Source organism: Lissotriton vulgaris, chromosome 3_1 (assembly GCF_964263255.1).
Source record: "Lissotriton vulgaris chromosome 3_1, aLisVul1.2, whole genome shotgun sequence".
NCBI lineage: Eukaryota > Metazoa > Chordata > Amphibia > Caudata > Salamandridae > Lissotriton > Lissotriton vulgaris.
Genome location: NC_141689.1, coordinates 709732645 through 709750836, shown reverse-complemented (window position 1 = coordinate 709750836; position 18192 = coordinate 709732645). Strand labels below are relative to the sequence as shown.

Below are 18192 nucleotides of genomic sequence, written 5' to 3'. Positions count from 1 at the left end.
CGGTAGAAAATCTGAGGCTCTGAGCTTTCTCAGGAAGGTTCTACAGGGTGAGGCTGATCTGATTGGTTGCTAAGGGGACTTTGGGTCCTTTTACATAATGACAGCAATAGGCTGCAAAAGATAATGAGGCCTAGGCCTAATTTTTTACCTTTTTTACACCTATTAGGGTGTATTTACCTAGGTATATATATATATATATTATTACCGAGGCTCCCATTCCGACGACGGGGAATGATACAAGCAATGGGAATCTATGAAAGTTCCAATACTGGAGTAACCCCCAATACTACGCCTAGGCTCATGAGGCTAGTTAGCCTTAGTCCAGAAGTAAGAACTATATGTACTATATAATGTGTTTTTTTCCCCACTATTCCATCACAGGGATTCCAATGGCGACTATATCAAATCCGTATGTGTCCTAGTCTATATGTTTGTCTATGTCCTTTTCTTTTACAGGGTTTTGAGCCTTATTTTTGGTTCTTCATCACCCTCCTGTGTAACTACACAGTTTTTTTCTCAATATCATAATGTAATGGTATAGTTCATGATGTTTTTATTCATTTACAGGTTCTGTATTAACAACGCCAATTGGGCGCAACGGACTGTATTTAATATAACACTAATAGGTACATTTCACCTATTTTATTTTTGTAGAGCACAATTTGACATCTACATACATGTGAGTAAGGTGGGGATAATAGCGCACATCCCCGTCCTGAAGAAGGAGTCCTTGACACTCCGAAACATGTCGACGCACTAGAGAGGTTGATGTACCCTAACTAGTATAAACAACCTCACACTGCACTTTTTTTAACGATACCAGCCGAGGGCTTAATAAAAACTTTTTTTTTTTTCTCCTACGAGCCAGGTATCTTAACTATCACTGTCTTTCACCCCACCACTCACATTTATTCCCTTCACACACACCAACACATAGTCCACTTCAAGTGCTCCTACGTAGTCGTGAGTCGCAGCACGCCGCATCCCGTAGAGGGGTGCGAAGACCCCGATGATGAAGCATGACACCAAGGGGCCTGTTGGTGTGTGATAGCAGAGCGATGAGTCCAACCACACCCAGAGTTTTTAACGGCTATCTTAGGAGGGGTGGGGGGGCGCTACCCAGGCTTTTTGGCCACCACTGTTCACTCCATAGACCATGGTCCTTTCCCACCAACAACACTTCTGATTTACTGGCATTCAGCTGGAGGCAGTTGGCGGTCATCCATTCAGCGACCACCGCCAAATCGCCCTGAAATTTCAGGGCGTCCCTCTTGGTGTTACTCGTGAGTGCCACCACCAGCTGCGTGTCGTCGGCATAGGAGACCATGGTCAGTCCCCTGTTTCTAGCCACCGCAGCCAGCGGTTGGACATAGAGATTAAATAAGAGGGGACTGAGGAAGGAACCTTGTAGCACGCCTTGTTTAATGGAGTGGGTGCCTGAGACAAATGGGAAAACATTGACCATAAAAGACCTCTCGCTGAGGAATGAAGTGAACCACTTCAAGGCTGAGCCGACAATCCCCGCCAGATGTTGAAGCAAAATGGCGTGGGACACTGTGTCAAACGCCGCGCTGAGATCCAGCAAGATCAGCACCAACGTTTGCCCAGCGTCCAAAGCAGACCAGAGGTGTTCTGTCACAGCCAGGAGAGCCGACTCCGAGCTGTGACCAGGTCGAAACCCATTCTGGGAAGGGCCCTGCAGGTTATTCATGGCCAGAAAGTCAGACAGCAGTGACTTAACGTGCGCCTCCGTGATCTTAGCTACCCACAGGAGTAGGGAAATAGGGCAATAGTTTTCAGGCTTGCTCGGGTCCAACGAGGGCTTTTTAAGTAAAGGTAGCACCTTAGCATGTTTCCACACCTTGGGCATGGTGGCGGTGGAAAGTGACATGTTGATTATGTGCTTCAAGGAAGGCAAGATCGTGGGCAACACCCTTTTAAATTGCTCTGGTTTCAGAGGATCCGCAGGCAAGCCAGATTTAAATTTCCCGCAGAGAACTTGCAGTTGGTCTGGGAGATAAGTGCCAGCGACTCCAAGGTATTAACAAGTCGATCACACCCTGCCCCTAGAGGGATGGTAGCGGTGGCAGGGAAGGACCTGTAGATGTCATCTACCTTCTTAATAAATAAAGAGGCAAGGTCCTCGCATTGCTCGTTGGACTGTATTTTCTGCCCTATATTGATCTGCTGTGGTTTAAGGCTGGCAAGTATCGAAAATATGCTCTTTGCTGGGTTATTACTGTTGCGTATTAGGTCTGCATAGAACGACACGTGTACCGATTGGATGGCCTTGTGGTAGCCTTTTACTGCCGTTCGATAGATATCATTGGCATTGGTATTAAAATCCCTTCCCCAAATACGTTCCAGCCTTTTACGCTCTCTGCGCGGGTCATCCAACTCGCTATTATACCACGGGATTGGATCGAGTCCTACGGTTCAGAGACAGCTTCTCAGGAATGAGACCATTTACGGGCTGGCTTATCCAGTCTATTAGTTCCCTATAAGCCTCATCAGTATCATAGAGACTCGGACAAGTAGTAGACAATCGGGCCTGGAAAGCGTCCCAGTCAAGCTTATGCCAAGGGCGTTTGAGTGAGGACGTCTGGTCCAGGCTCCGTGAGGGTGTTATCTCCTGAAGGGACATAGGAACCAAAAAATGACCAGACCATCCCATAAGCATAGGGGTCAGGGCAGTGAGTGAGGGAATGTTGGTAAAGACTGGATCCAGCAGATGACCAGCTACATGGGTTGGGCCAGATACAGTTGTATTAGATGTCAAGCTGCCATATCTGCGATAAAATTAGCCACCTCAGGGTCATCACTTTGCTCTAAGTGGATATTCAAGTCCCCCGTGATTGTAAAGTTGGCAGTATTAACAGCAAATGTACTGACCGCCTCCACACAAGTGCACCCCTAAACACAGCAGATGGCCCAGGGGGCCTATAGATCAGAAGCCCTGACATTGTGTAGTTAGGACTAAATGTGACCTTAAAAAGGGCACATTCACATCCAGATATGGATTGCCTAGTAAATGTACAGGGGTAGTCCGATTTATAGATCACCACAATATGCCCTCCCCTGGTCACCCTATTGAGGGTGAGAATGCTATAACCGGATGGGAGTGCTAGACCAGGCTCAGTCATGTCGTCCGAGAGCCATGTCTCGGTAAGAAAGAGGACATCCGGCGAGAAGTCCTCCAATAAATCATAGATGTCAGCATAGTGTTTGGCTAACGACAGACTATTTAGGTTGAACATTTTTATGGCCTTCTCAGACAGTATATGGTCACCACTTGTGGTCAGCGTGGAAATAGTACTGAATCCACAGCTCGGGCAATACAGAGGCCCCTCCATCATAACCTTACAGCACAGTCCACAATTACTCGCCCCCCCCCCCCCCACACTCCCCCCCCCTCCATAGGCTAACAACTCTTTCTTAGTGTAGGTCAGCCCAGCTTTATTAAAACTGGCAGCATGTCCGGCATCTGGCGACGAACTGGCGTGGACGGGCGCAGACTGGCTTGCTTTTGGCGCACCTTTGGCCGGCGCAGCACGATGCATCTGGATTTAAAGGTGCCGGGTAATCAGCTGATAGCAGCTGATTGGAGCGTGCACCGGAGGGGACCGCCCCTTCCTCTAGCACCTGACCATCCCTCCACACAAACCGAAGGATCGGCGGTGGACCGGGGACTCCGTGCAGAAAGGCAGCAAGTGAAATAAAAGCACAATTGCAGCGTTTCACTGAAGATCAGGTAAAAACCACAAAGCGCCGAAATATATTTTTTAAAAAGTATTGCCCAGGGTAGTACAGACTAGTATGCTCAGGAGCCCTTCCCCAGGCGCGCCTAAAATCCTCAAAGTGACAGTGTCAGCCTCTGTTGTGCGCGTCCGCTGCGAGTAGCGAGATGCATCTGGATTTAAGGTGCAGGGTAATCAGCTGGTAGCAGCTGATTGGAGCGTGCACTGGAAGTGACTGCCCCTTCCTCTAGCACATGACCGTCCCTCCACACAAACGGAAGAATCGGCGGTGGACCGGGGACTCCGTGCAGAAAGGCAGCAAGTGAAATAAAAGCACAATTGCAGCGTTTTTAATGAAGATCAGGTAAAAAGCACAAAGCGCCAAAATATTTTTTTTTTAAATAATGCCCAGAGTAGCACAGACTAGTATGCTCAGGAGCACTTCCCCAGGCGCTCCTAAAATACTCAAAGTGACAGTGTCAGACTGTCTTGTGATGGGGCAAGAGCACCAGAGTCTTTATGGAAGACAAGGGAAAAACAACAGTCCCAGAGAGTATCAGGATTTAGCTGAAAGTAGAAGGCAAATGCACCTCCAAAGAGAGAGAGAAGTAAGTTGTACTTGCAGAAATGAGTGAAGTGAGAGAAGACAAATGGGCAAGTTCCAAGGAGAGGTCAGAGCTGCTGCAAACAGAGGAGACTTTATTGTAGGAAAGGAGGAAAATAGTTACACAGACCTTGAGAAAGTGAGATGGTGGAGTCACAGCAGGCCAGTTTAATGAGCAATTGTAAATTCTGAATTTTTCATTTAAGGCCTTGGAGAATTTGCTATGAACCAGGGGGCAGAGTGAGGTGCGCTGTGAGAGACACAGGGTAGGAGAGGACCTGCCATGAGATTTTGCACCATGGTCATTATCGGTCAAAGGAATGGAAGCAAGGATATCAAGGAGAAGCCGGAAGAAAACCGGAACAAAATATACTAGTTGTTAGTCCACAGCAGTTGTTGAACTGAGGAATTGATAACAAGATCCGGAAGGGTGAAACATTGATGTCAAAAAATGCTTAGAAATAGAGAACATGTAGAACTGAGAGGAAGAGGTGCAGAAGTCAGATAAGACCTTGTGGAAATAGCAGTTGGGGCTGTAAGCGGATAAACTAGAATAGCAGCAAGCATAGAGGCAGGAGATATGATAATTGGGGAAGTGTGACACTTTGGAATCAACAGCAGTGGCCAGGGACAGATGCTTTGTGTGCCCAGGATTCTTTAATAAAAATAATGTTGAGTTTTTTGTCTGGACCAGCATATATCTATTATTGTAAGTTAAATATGCTCAAAATTCAAGTACATTATTCTAAATACAATCCTGCCACTATGTGGTAAACTAGACTTTGGAGGTTTAAAATATACTATTCTAACTTCAACCGAACACACAATGTAGAAAATGCATACATTAGGGAGTGTGCTGGTTGAGTTATGTATATTTATGGTAGTTCTACAGTGCTAACCTAGCGAAAAGGCAGGAGAGTCTTTACAGGGCAAAGAGAATTATGAAGCAAACAAGTGATAGGAGATGTAGCTGGTTTGTTGACTGTAAATACATTTTGATGTAGTTTTCTTTAAAGAGGTGTGTCTTCATCTCTATTTTAAATAAAGAATGTTGGGGTGCTCCTGGTGGATAAAGGGGTGGTGTTCCAGATTTTGAGTGCATAGATTGATTAGAACTACTATTATAACTCAATTTTAACAAAAATTGGGGAAAGTGCATACCTTGGGAGGGAAGTGGCCAGATTTAGAATTCTAACTCCAGCCTAACAAACTTTTTGCACACACTAAAAAGGCCAGATTTACAAATATTTTTTTTTGGTGAAAACGTATTAATTTTAATCAGTAACCAAACCCTGTTACATTATTGCGGAAAAACCACTGAGCAATACAATACAACTTTGTACGTAAACAGAAGAATGTTTATCTAGTACATTTTGCATATATATCTGAAGACTGTAAAGGGAGTCTTGTTCAGGTTTTTGAAGAGGAGGTATGAGACCCAGCTGAAATCTTTCTCTCAGAGTCCAGCTGCCATTTTATGTCACCACAGTCTCCGAAGCAGAGTCTGTTGCTATACACATTTAAAAATGCATTAACGGGTGGCGTGGCCAAGTTGGCGAGTGGGTAAGACGTGTTTCACATCGGCGCCCTGCTCCCGGGCACTCAATCGTCCCAAAGCAGCGAGTTATACCCTGCAGCGGTCCGGAATCAAGGTGGGGGGGGGGCATAATTCATTTCATAACTCAACCTTTAAGAGGCTGAATACTCCTGTTCTAAAGGCAGCATCCCGGAAATGGATAGCTAGCAATTGTTCCACAGTTGCCAATCTGTCTCTCACACTTGCATTCCTCAACAGTAGACTTAGTTGCAGGAGACACATAGTCCAAAGGTTCAGGAACAATGCAGTCCCTTTTGAAGTTGTTTTAGGTACATGGACATGCTAGAGTACAGTTCACATTTTATCCATTCTGTAGTGCCCATCCAGTCCTAAGTGATGTCCTAACTGATACATTTATTGTATAGCTACACAACTTCCTATCTCTTTATTAATATGCTGTACATTGACTAGATATACATTATAGACAATAAATCTGTTACCTGTACAGTCTCTATTAGGCTTGCTGAGTAAAACGGAGTTGCTATCACATAAGTCAGCCTATTGGAAAATAAGAAAAACAGTTTACATGAAAATAAAATAAGCACATACTTTTATATACATAAATGAAACGTTTTACTATACAAGTTAAACTACATCATTTTATTTCACATTCCACTGATCATTTATTTTCAGGAAAATTATAAATTCGCAAATAAATGTAACTCTGAACCCATTTTGTGACAAAAAGACCTCTAGGCACAGCTGGCAGGGCCATATTTATGGCACCATAAAAACTACTGAAATATTATGTAAATACGCTCCCAAAGTAAACGAAAATGTGGAAAATGTTGGTTCTGCCAGGTACTGAATTGAGTCTAGGTTAAATGAATAACAATACTCAAACCTTTCAGTAATAATCAATAAAAAGCGAAGGGAAGAAAAGGCAAATACCATGAATCAAAGAAACAAGAACAAAAACAAAAACACACTAACATTAAATCAATCAAGGTCTGTGTTTAAGGATAAATCCATATGTTCTTTACATTTTATTGTGTCAAAATTACATTAACAGGCTGTCAAGGTTCATGAACATGTAATTTGTTCCAACGGCGCAAGTGATGTGGTGAAAAAAGTGCGAAAAAAAGTGCTGAATGTGACCAAGATATATACAGTGCTGTAAACAATCTTGAAACTGGTCATGAAAAAGACATCCATCCCTTGGTACACAAAGCTCTGCACCACTTGGAGTTTTAAGTTTCCATTACACGAGAGGCGGCGAAAGTAGGGTCAGGATTCTCACAAGCACGTTGACATTTCGACACAATGGGGTGTGTGATTTTCTGATAGGCACGGCGGGTCTTCCTCAGGACAATGTGATGAAAGGGACAGCCAGGATTTATGCAAGAATGGCCTTTCACCATGGGTTGAACTCACAATGACTATGGAAGGCGTCCTAGATGGTGATGAATCGCATCAATAGGGTAGCATCGTTCTGTAACTCTCCGGCGTGGTTTGAGAATTGAAAGTAAGTCAACAGATTAAAAATCTTCAAAACCATGTGTCAACATAAAACAAGATTTGAAAGTGTCCAATGCCCTACAGTGGATACAAAGATCACCACAATGATCTTGGCAAGACTGGCGAAATTCATCCATCAAATCAGGCTGGCCTTAAAAGCTGTGGACCACAGTGGACAGGATCCATCCAAGCAGCATCTTTGACAGTGTCCCATCCACACGCCTTCTACCAAGGAATCAACGCACCTAGCAGGACACTTAATTGCACCGTGTAGAGCAGCATATGCGCCCAACTGCAATAGACTAACTCCAAGGCACATAAGTTGGGGAATGGACAACTGTGCGGGATTCAGTCATTTGAACAAAATATTTCATGCAAGCATATGATGTAACCAATCACAGCCCCGATTTTAGCATTAGTTTTAACTTCAGCTTTTTAAGCATTTATCCTTTTTATATACAAGAATTTGTTTTATTGTTGATCTTACTGTAATAATTTTAATTAATTACACAGTCAATAAAAAATTGAATTGAATTGATACAAAGATCAAGTTAAACGTTTTTTGCACTGTACACAAAGCCTACTGGAGTAGGGCTCCAGGATATAAGCTAGCAAAACTAGCACCTGAATATGCACCCTGCTTAACTCCCATCTCAGCGATGACACATCGACTTACCCAGGGATTCTTCATTAAGAACAGAACCACACTATATTGGTTTTGTTATAGTCTGAAAACTGAACTGCTCCAGCTTACATAAAACTACTTCCACATAACCGTGGGCAGAGCCTGAAGAATATCAGATGGGGGCTCTTTCTCCAACAACTGGACTCTACCCTCGAAGTTCACATCTGAAAGAATTTGGACACAGAGCTCTGAAGTGACCAAATGGCATTACAAAACTTCTTAATAAATTAATACTATGCATAGAATTTGCTTTAAATACTACAAAAAACTTCTAACAAAATAACTGTCTTGGCTAGCGCATTCATTGAAGCAGGTTAGAGTAAATGAGGAACTAAATATGTGATGTAAAAAAAAGATCTGTACAGCACAGCAACTGCCTGTGCAACCATAATTTTTGACATGAGGAAAAGAACCGCTTTTCACCAGGCAAGCTCTTTCATTGAGTACAAGATGTGTATGATTCTACACAAAAGTTTAAGAGATCCACTTAAACAAATAAAGCAATATTTTAAAAGCTAAGACTTCTACTAAGTTGTAAAGAATAGGACTCACGCTTCCCTACATGCTGTGGTTTATAATGGAAGGACGAGGGCAAAAATTCTGTTTGGTTAATAAAAACCCAAACCTTTAGGGACATAGGTGGAACTGGAATGGCTGGGCTTTAAATACTATTAATAATGCAACTGATCCTTGTTTCAAGAAGTATGGCTGAGCTAGAGAAGAATCTCAAACTCTACAGCAATCGTGGCAGGTCTGTCTAAGCAGTAACTGCTTTTTCTAAATAAAAAGAGTTTAATGTTAACATATTACTTACACCTTGCATAATACACATTTCCTAGAAGAAGTACTGGAAATTACTGGGTACCTATTTTGTTTTTATATTTTAATGTTTAAAAAAAAGACTTATCAAGCAAAAAAACGGTGTGCATATTCAAATCATACACAGCCAACTCAAAAAAAGCTTAAGCTACTTTAGAGCTGAAAAAGGCAGCAATTCAAGAACTACCATTATGAGATATACAGTGGTTCAGTAAGAAAAGGAAGAATCACAGGGAGACTGTGGGAGGGGACACAACAGAAAAAAATTCGCATTGGAGATAGCTCTTGCCGTCCCACTCCAAGTACTCCCATAGAAATGCTCTATCCCACACTCTGAATTCGACAAGCATTAAATCTAGGTAAAACCCAAAAATGAAGGAAAGGAGGAATCTCAAACTTCATATAATTCCAGAGCATTCAAAAAGCTATCTTTCCCTCACCACCCAAGCCATGTAGGAAAGCCTTGGCTGCCTCTACCAGAGAGAGTGCATGTTTTCTCCTTCTGTCAATCACCTTCAGGTTCACCAGAAGACGAAAAGAGGTCACCCGGCCTTAAGTGGTCAAGCCTTTTTTTTTTACACTTAGTAATGCTCTTTCTGGAAGACTGTCTGTCTTGGTTCGAGGAAAAGCAGGATACAAATGTTCTATAACATCACAGGCTTTATGAGATTAGTGACTGTGCACCCTTTTCACAGCAGTCATCAGAACACAGGATCATCATCACAGCTCCTCCTACATAAAGTACTCTTCACTCAGAATCAGAGGACAGTCTACATGTCTGCTGTACCATTTGTTATGGTGCACTACAAATGTTATTGTGCACTAACTTGAAAGTATATTCACCATCACTTCGGTTTGTAACTCCTCATGAATCACAGGTAGAACTTTCAGGCTTACAGGTGGGCACCCCGCATTTCTGGTTGACCAACACTTCCAACCTCAAATCAAATTTCACTATTTTCGACCACACAATTCCTAAAAGCCACCATATCTTCCACCCATTCTTTCAGCCTTTCTCTATGGTCCTCTATTGTTTGTATCTTGCCAGTCAAATCCACTAAATCTACCTTCTTCTCCACAGAGTTGGACAGACCCAGCAACATTCCTTTCCTGAGAATCAGCGCAATCTCAGTGCTACCCATTTTCTGAATGAGTTCAGTGTACAGGGCATTGACAGATCTCAGCAACAAACACTCCCTTTCAGTCACACCTGACTACTCAAGGGGAGTCTCCAGCTTTATCTATCTGCTACACAGTATAGGGCTTAAAGAACACTGCCTTGTTCCTTAACCAGTCATCCTTTATTCCTACAAAGTAGAAGACCAGTTAAGGACATCTCAGAAGGATATGTTTATAGATATAAAAGCTGTACACATGTAGCAAACAGGTTAAATGGTGGTGGAGGGGGCAGGATTCTAAACCTTATCTCAAATGAACACATGTAGAAGGGCAAATCTATGGAGACTCTGTTGAGGGGGGGAGTTCAGAATACATTCAGGCATGCAACTAGTGCCCCATTGAAGCGGGACAGCAATCCTTGAAACAGGGGAAAAAGGCCATCTGAGAAACAGCATTTCCTGTAAGACGCATTAATGGCTGGATAAACTTGTAAGGAAGAAGATTTTATGGCAGGCTGTGCTCGCTAAAACCTAGATTATACTGTAGGTCTGCTTATCTGAATCACTTTATACCCCACGTGAGAAATACAAGTGCTTTCAACAATTTAATAAGGTAAAAACAGGTATAGGTCAGCAGGTTCAAGAAGAAAGGTTAGAGTAAAAGGGAAAAAAAGATGAGGATGAAGATCAAGCAGGAGACAAAAGTAAAAACAAAAAAGGGTTAGTGTAGAGAATTGAGCTTTTGTTGAAGTTACACCCCCATCCCCACTTTCTGACCTCTTTTTAGCTATTATTTGCTGACTTTCGACTCTGATGGGGCTCTGAGGCCAGACCTCCGTGCCAGTGCTTCTTCCCTAAAACAAGGGGTTGTCTAATTGTGCTACAATTGGCAAAGGACTTTTGCACCCCGTAAGTCCCCAGTAAATGGTACTCCAGGTTCCTAGGGGAGGGGTACTAAAGAGGTTCCCTAAGGGCTGCAGCATATCTTATGCTACCCTAAGGGACCCACATACAAACTCCACACAGACTGCCACTGCAGGCTGCGTAACATGGAGCAAACCATGAGTGAAAACCAGACATGACACTCTCCAGTGTGTCATGCCAAAGTAACTGCAGCCTTTATATGTAAGATCATCTCCTTCAAGATGAAGCCAGTGCACTCCAACAGAATGGGGGGAAATTGGATATACTTTCTAGTGCAAGATACAAGCCTTGCTACAAAAGACATTTTTTTAAAGCATGTGAGGAATTTGAAGTATCGACTAGGATTGTGTTTCCAAAGTCAGTTTAAGCTAACACTAAGGTCTGCCAGATAGTTTACAGGGCCTGGGTAGAGCAGTAATTAGGGTAATGACAAAGCATTACATTTTATTCTACAGTGATTATTAGAATACTTTGATAAACAACAGTTCAAGCAATGTTTTTTTCCATAAACACTTATTTTATTAATTGCTTTCTTCCCTTGTTTTTGAAGTAGATAATTCAATGATATACTATAATCAAAAGAGAAACAGATTCTTAATTGCCGAATTCTATTTAATGGCCAAAATCCGGACTTGTTCTTCCCCAGGACGCGTATGAATTACTCCAAGGTTTCTTACTTCATCGGAAGTTACTGTAGGAGTGCAGAGCTGTAAATGCAGCCTAAGCACTCACTGGTCAACAGCTTTAAGGCAATGCTCTAGTCCTGCAGTGTTCATGATGTTGTTTTTGGGATGATAACATCACCAACTATCAGTGCGACGCACTGGAGCGGTTGATATTATTCTCATTGTTATTCATCTGGAGCTGCTACTCATACTCGGGGTGGAGTTTATTCACTATATCTTGTGTCTTTTCACGAGGCTCCTGTAGGAGCTTTGTGTTGGGTCACCACTTTTGTCTTTTCTGTTGACTTGGGAAACCGCTATGTCTGGGGGTTTGAAACTGTTGATTTCCTGAGTAGTTGAAGGGCCCTTTGCTTCAAGACCTATTCTAGACTATGAACAGAAAAGTAGGACACTTCGCTGGCTATATTGTGGAGCGGCCATCTTGGAACGGTCACACTACAATAAGGCGCTTCTAGTCTCCTTTTACTCTGTGATGAATAAGAAAGGTTGGTCCTTCCCCTCTGGCACACCATTCGGCCTGCTTGGAATATACCTGGCAGCAATAAGGTTCTAGGCTCCTGTTTGGGGTTATCATATCAACTAGCTAGATCAGCCACTTTTTTTGCTAGGTCAAACCTGAATCCTAGTAGAGGGCCAATACCCTTTTAACTGAAGCCTTGTAGAGGGCTAATGCACTGTGCGATCTCGCACTTGTTACCCTTAAGTTTAACTTTTAGTGGGCTGCAACAATGGCATGGAGAGCACGGGACTCACGTATGAGCATACCCGTCCCACTCGGGTTGACAAATGCAAAAACAACAGTTGATGGACAGAATGCAGAACAATGTCATACATTCACCCCATGCCATTCAGGTTTGAACCCAGCCATATGCAAATCAGTCAGTTCGGGCTGGACTGTTCCCATGGGGCACAGGGTCAAGACTGATTTGCATATGGCCATGTCTGAACTGGGGTGGCTTGGTGAGCAAAATAACTATGGATTAAACCCAGATCTGGGACTGGGGGTGAATGTTTTGCCTATGTGCAACATTCCGTCCATCATCTTGTGTGTTTCGCAACAAGGACTGTGTCGCCTCTGGTGTCTTCGCAACATCGTATTAGAGCTTCCCAGTACATAGCTCTCTCGATCAGGTAACGTAAGCGAAGTCTATTGCACTTTGTGTGGATGATCCTGTAACTCTGTAACTTGATCTCCTGATTGGCCTGATTTCTGACTATTGTCTTCATGCCTACATCCTAAGACCCACCCTGGGGGACCTCACAGGCGTATGTTTTTTGTTTTTGAATTACTCTTGAAAAATGATGACAACTATAATGGCCACCATGTGAAACCCTGTTCTTACTCCGGTCACTCTGCTCGCTGCAGCACCCGATCCGGACTTCCTGACTTACTGAATCTAGAAATTGGCCAGACTCTTGACTGCTGTTTTCTTTCCTACTGCCTGCTTTCTACCTTTGACATTTCTTGAGCGATTGAATCAAGACTCATTTCAAACGAAGACATTTCTAAAAGGGTTTACCACATGAATACCAGCCTATCTGTGTTGTTGAACTCACTAGCCCGCTGACCCCACGCTAAGCTTTATCCCCCACCAGACTTATATGGCAATGACTTAGCACTGTTCTTTCCTTTTCTCAATCTACAATTGTAATTGTTCCTTCCCAGACAGTCTAGACAATTTGATCTTGCACTCCTGTGGAGGCCATATTTCTTCTTTTACTCTCTTATTTTCATGTTGGTGCTAAAAACTGCAGCCAATTAGGAACACTTGGCAGAAACGCACAGGCCGTAGATCCCCAATGCGGTCCCCCCCCCCCCCCCCATCTCCCCCACCCCCAATTCATCCTCTTTCTCGTACCCCAAACTGCCCTCACGACCTCCCTCTAACTGTCCATTTCTCAGCCCCGTACCCAACATGCCCCTCCTCTCATCACGCACACATCCCTCATGACTACACTCTCTCCAAACATGGCCCTAACTCTTGGACCATCCTTTACCCCCTCGATCGGTCTAAAATGCTAAGAAAAACTTCAAGCATACACTACTCATTCGTAAACCAGAAACACTTACTGTTGATAACTAACTCAGCCTCTCTTCCCCCATAAAAACAAACTACATCTCCCATTCCAAACGCCCCTCCAAATGGAAAAGCATTTTCCTACGTCAGATTCCAGTCACTTACTCAATCAAAATTCCCTATGGATTTAAATTATCCACTACTCCCTCCCCGATCTTTTCAGGTGAAATCGACATCTCCACCTTCAAAACGGGTGACATCTTCATACAAGCCGCCGAATCACACCTCACCATCTTTGAGCTCCACTTCAACACCTTGTCTCTCCACCTAGACAAAATTAACCCTATTCCTCCAAATACCCAATTGCTCAACACCCCGCTCTCTCCCCTTCCCCCTACCCCTACCCCTCTCTCCCCCTCCCCGGTCTTCCCTACTACCAACACTATATTCCAAATTCCTATTCCCCACTCTCCCTACCCTGTCATCTCTACAGCCGCCATCTCCCACCCACCATCACCCGAACGTTCTCTCCCTCCAATGACTCCCCCCTCTTCCTGAACATCCCCACTGCACACCCCCTCTCCCTACCACTTAACCTCTCCCAAAAATCTGTCCCCTCAACCTCTTCTAAAATAACTAACCCCTTCCTTCCCTCCTGGATGCCACGGCCTGAATCCCTACCCCTCCACCCTGGCTCTACTATCGTACCACTTCTGGCCACACCTTCACAACAACCGAATTTCTATCCACCATTTATCCCAGACGCAGTCCTTCTTCACACTCCTTATGCCCTCATATCTCTATCCACATCCCCCCGAGTTCTCAAATCTCTTGTCCTTCATCATGCCACCACCCACGCCTAATTGCCTTAACTCTACTTATTCCAAAACCATTGACCTCACACACCTTGCACACAATTGCCCCGTCTACAACAAGCCCTATCCTCTCCCTCTCACCCTCATCCTCCACTTTAGAGATCCCCCTTTCCCCTATAACCCTGACCATACAACACAAACGCAACCTCTCTTTATTGACGATGGAACTCTCCTGACTTAGAGAAGGTGTTAAATCCCTCAGCTGAGGAACCAGACTCTCGCATGCAAATGCCTCCCACCCCAACCGTAAAATCCCCGCCAACTTCAATCGTCACAGTTTGGAATACTTCCCTCCTCCACAACCGTATGTCTAGGCCTCGTCGCACCTTGGACCACCTCTCCCCATCCGACCTTTCCAATTCCTACCATCCTAGTACTTCAGTCAACAACCCACCTCCCCCCTACTCCTACATCCCTGTCATTCTAGGGACCAACAGAATTCCCTCCACTCTCGCCTCCCCCAAACCCCCTCCTCATCTCACCTCCATCCACTCCTGCCCTCCCTCCCAAAATAACACCAATCCATTCGCCTGCATGCTTAATTGCCGATATGCCGTCCGACACGCCACTGAAAACTCAGAATCTATCCTTAGTGAATCCATTGACATCGCGTTCCTCACGGAAACTTGGCTCAATGAACACTCAACGAGCATGCTTGATCTACTCACCCCCCCAGATACTCTATCCTCAGAATAGACAGACCTCACAGAATAGGGGGTGGACTGGCTATAATCTTCAAAAACGAACTTCAGCTCTCTCTTGTTAACAACTCTGGCCACTCCACCTTCGAATACCTTGAAGCTGAACTTAAAATTCCAGGCACCCACTGTTGGACTTGGCCCTTCTGGCAGGTTCACCCCTAATCTTTTTGCTTTTAGTATGTGATCTGTGTTAGTGATTTTTGGTCTCTGCGCACTTTTTCCCTGTGTCCCAGGGTAAAGTGCGTGCGTGTAGTGAGGCTGGCCTGCCCTCCCATAGGAATGCATGGGGAATGTGGGTGTCCATGTTAATTCCTGATGTGTGGGAAGTGCAGGCTCGAGTTTGGTATGTGCGGACTCGTGCGATTGAATCCTGCGCAATGATGTATGCGGCGTGTATGTGTCTAGTGTGGAAGTGCCACTTCTAGACATGGGTGTGCGTGTGCAGTGAGTGTGCTGGCGTGTGATTGGCTGGAGCTGGCTGGTGAGTCTGGCTTCAGGAGTCTGGATGGGTCTGCCCGGTGGTGAGTGGAGAAATTAGCATGACTGATGTGAGGGAGGGGTGCACCTGGGTCCTGAATAGGGCGGGACCTTCCCCACACAATGCTGGCTCCGCCCCCTGTGGTGCGTCTAATGACCCTAGCCCTGCCAGTGAATAGAGTGAGGGGCTGAGCACATCAAGAGTGCTCACAAACCAGCTGCGACTGGTTTTTCCCCTCACCCTGAGCAAAAACAAAGGATGTTACAGTATAAGAAGGGGATGTGTCCCCTTACAAGTTGTTCTCTTCCAGGATCCTATCGGAGGGGGGCTGCTGCTGCTGCTGGGCGCCAGGAGGACCGCCACTTGGACTGCCTCCCTGCCTGGAGGCCCAGTGAGCTGGCTCTGGGCCCAGCCTTGCCCCCCCCAATCTTGCTACAGTCCTAGGAGGACTTTGTTCTGGACTTGCTGAACTTTTTGTGCCCTTCCAGCGCTTTATCTGGTCACTAGCGCCTGGGAGTGCTTTATTGCTGCTAGCGCTTGGGAGCGCTGTAATTAGCCGCCATAGCGATTGGGAGCGCTTTATTTATCTTTTCAGCCGGTGCCCACCCGGCATTGCCCGCTAATTGCTGCCTCGAGGGTGCCCACCCCTCATTTGATCGGAGCGCAGCCTGGGAGTGCTGGGGAGAGGGCTGCCGCACTTCCCGCGGCGACCCGGAAGTACTGGGGGTTAAAAAAGGAAGTCCCACCCTCACACGCAGGGCAGCACGAGAAGAGCTGAGGCGGCGGAAGGTGCAGGCTGGGCTCCGTGGTGGGTAGGAGAGCCCCGCGCTGCCCAGAGGAGACGTCAGGAGCCGGCCAAGAGAAGGTGCGTGTCTTCCCCCCTCAGCTGAGCTCCCGGAGTGTAGGGAGCTCCGCAGTCACCCGGAGACCATCTTCAGCGCGTCGTCAGAGCCCCGGCCGCCTTCCTGGAAGGCAGGAAGCACCGCAGGAGCCAGCGTCGTCATTTGACCCCCCCGCGGCTCCCAGGAGAGAGGGAGTGCCCCGGGGAGAGAGAGAAGTCCGGCCGCGAGAGTGAAGGGAGCCGCCGCACTGCTGAGCCCCCGCCCAGGCACCCACTCTGTTCGTTTACATACTATCTACCACCCACCTGGTGATCCACTCCCCTTTATTGATTAACTTTCTGACTTGACTACACAATCCTCATTATCCAACTCAAAAAATCTCTTCATTGGAGACCTCAACCTCTACATGAATGACACTAATGATCCCACTACCACCCTCTTCACCAACCTTCTTGAGATCAATGACCTCAAACAACTTTGTCAATCCCCCCACCCACAGCAAAGGAGCCATCCTGGATGCCATCATTACCAACAATGACTTAGCCTTCCTGACCAACATCATCCCCATTGACTGGTCCGATCACCACCTTATCCTGTTCACCATTTCCATCACGCCGCCTCCCATCACCTAGAAACAAATTAAACCTATGAAATGGACCAGAAATCTAAAACGTATCCCTCCTGGCAAACTGGCATTCAAACTACAAGCTCAACTGCTCCTCACTCCTCTCTCACAAAACGCAAATGAGCTCACTGATCACTTTAATAAAGACGTTACGGATGTCCTACACCAATTGGCCCCTCCTAAACATAAAACTATAAGAAACATCCCTTCCAAATCTTGGTTTAACCTCAAACTTAACAACGAAAGACGCTCATTAAGACTAATGAAAAGAACCTGGAGACAGCATCACTCCCGCTCTAACCTGAAATTCCTCAGATCAGCTAGATCTACATACAAAAAACTAATTCTTAACGAAAAGGCACCCTTCTTCCGCACACAAATCAATCGGGCCAAAAACAGACCTAGAGAACTGTTCAACATTATCCGGCACCAAACCTCCTCAGCTCTGCCTAACCCGACGGCCTCACCCGCTAGATGTGAAGAAATTGTCCACTTCTCGGAAAAAATCACCAAAATAGGTTAAACCTTCCACGCAACGCAGATCCCAACCAACCCACTACTTTCTCCTGACATCTCCTCTAATTCACACTCCTGATACCCCTAGGTCCTCCCTCATACTCTCACCCTACCTCACCTCACCTCACCCTAACCCCTCATCACACATTCCTTCTCCTATCCCCTCCCTAAACTACCCCCCCACACTTTCCCACCCCTACTCTTCTCATACCCAACCTCCCAAACTCACAGCCAAAAAACAATGCCTCCTGGCATAATTTCCTCCCTGTAACGGAGCACGAAGTCCACAGCATTATTACTAAACTAAACCCATCCTCCCATACCAAAGACCCCCTCTCCCTTATAACCTGTCCAAGACCTAAAGCACATCATCGTCCCATCCTGGACCACAATCATCAACACCTCCGTTGCTACGGGAAGTGTTCCTAGCTACCTCCAACTTGGTCAAATCATCTCAATTATCAAAAACGCTTATACTGATCCTAATGACTTAAACAACCTGCCCTATC

At 45.3% G+C, this 18192-nt stretch overlaps 1 protein-coding gene across 1 annotated transcript in view; it reads right to left on the bottom strand.

Annotated features, from left to right (window-relative positions):
- Positions 1 to 18192, bottom strand: part of SLC25A46 (solute carrier family 25 member 46) — a 196898-nt gene that overhangs the window by 12734 nt on the left and 165972 nt on the right. The window contains exon 7 of the mRNA XM_086961009.1: positions 6379 to 6436. Coding sequence (XP_086817135.1) covers positions 6379 to 6436 — 58 coding nt within the window. The remainder of the gene's footprint in view (positions 1 to 6378; positions 6437 to 18192) is intronic.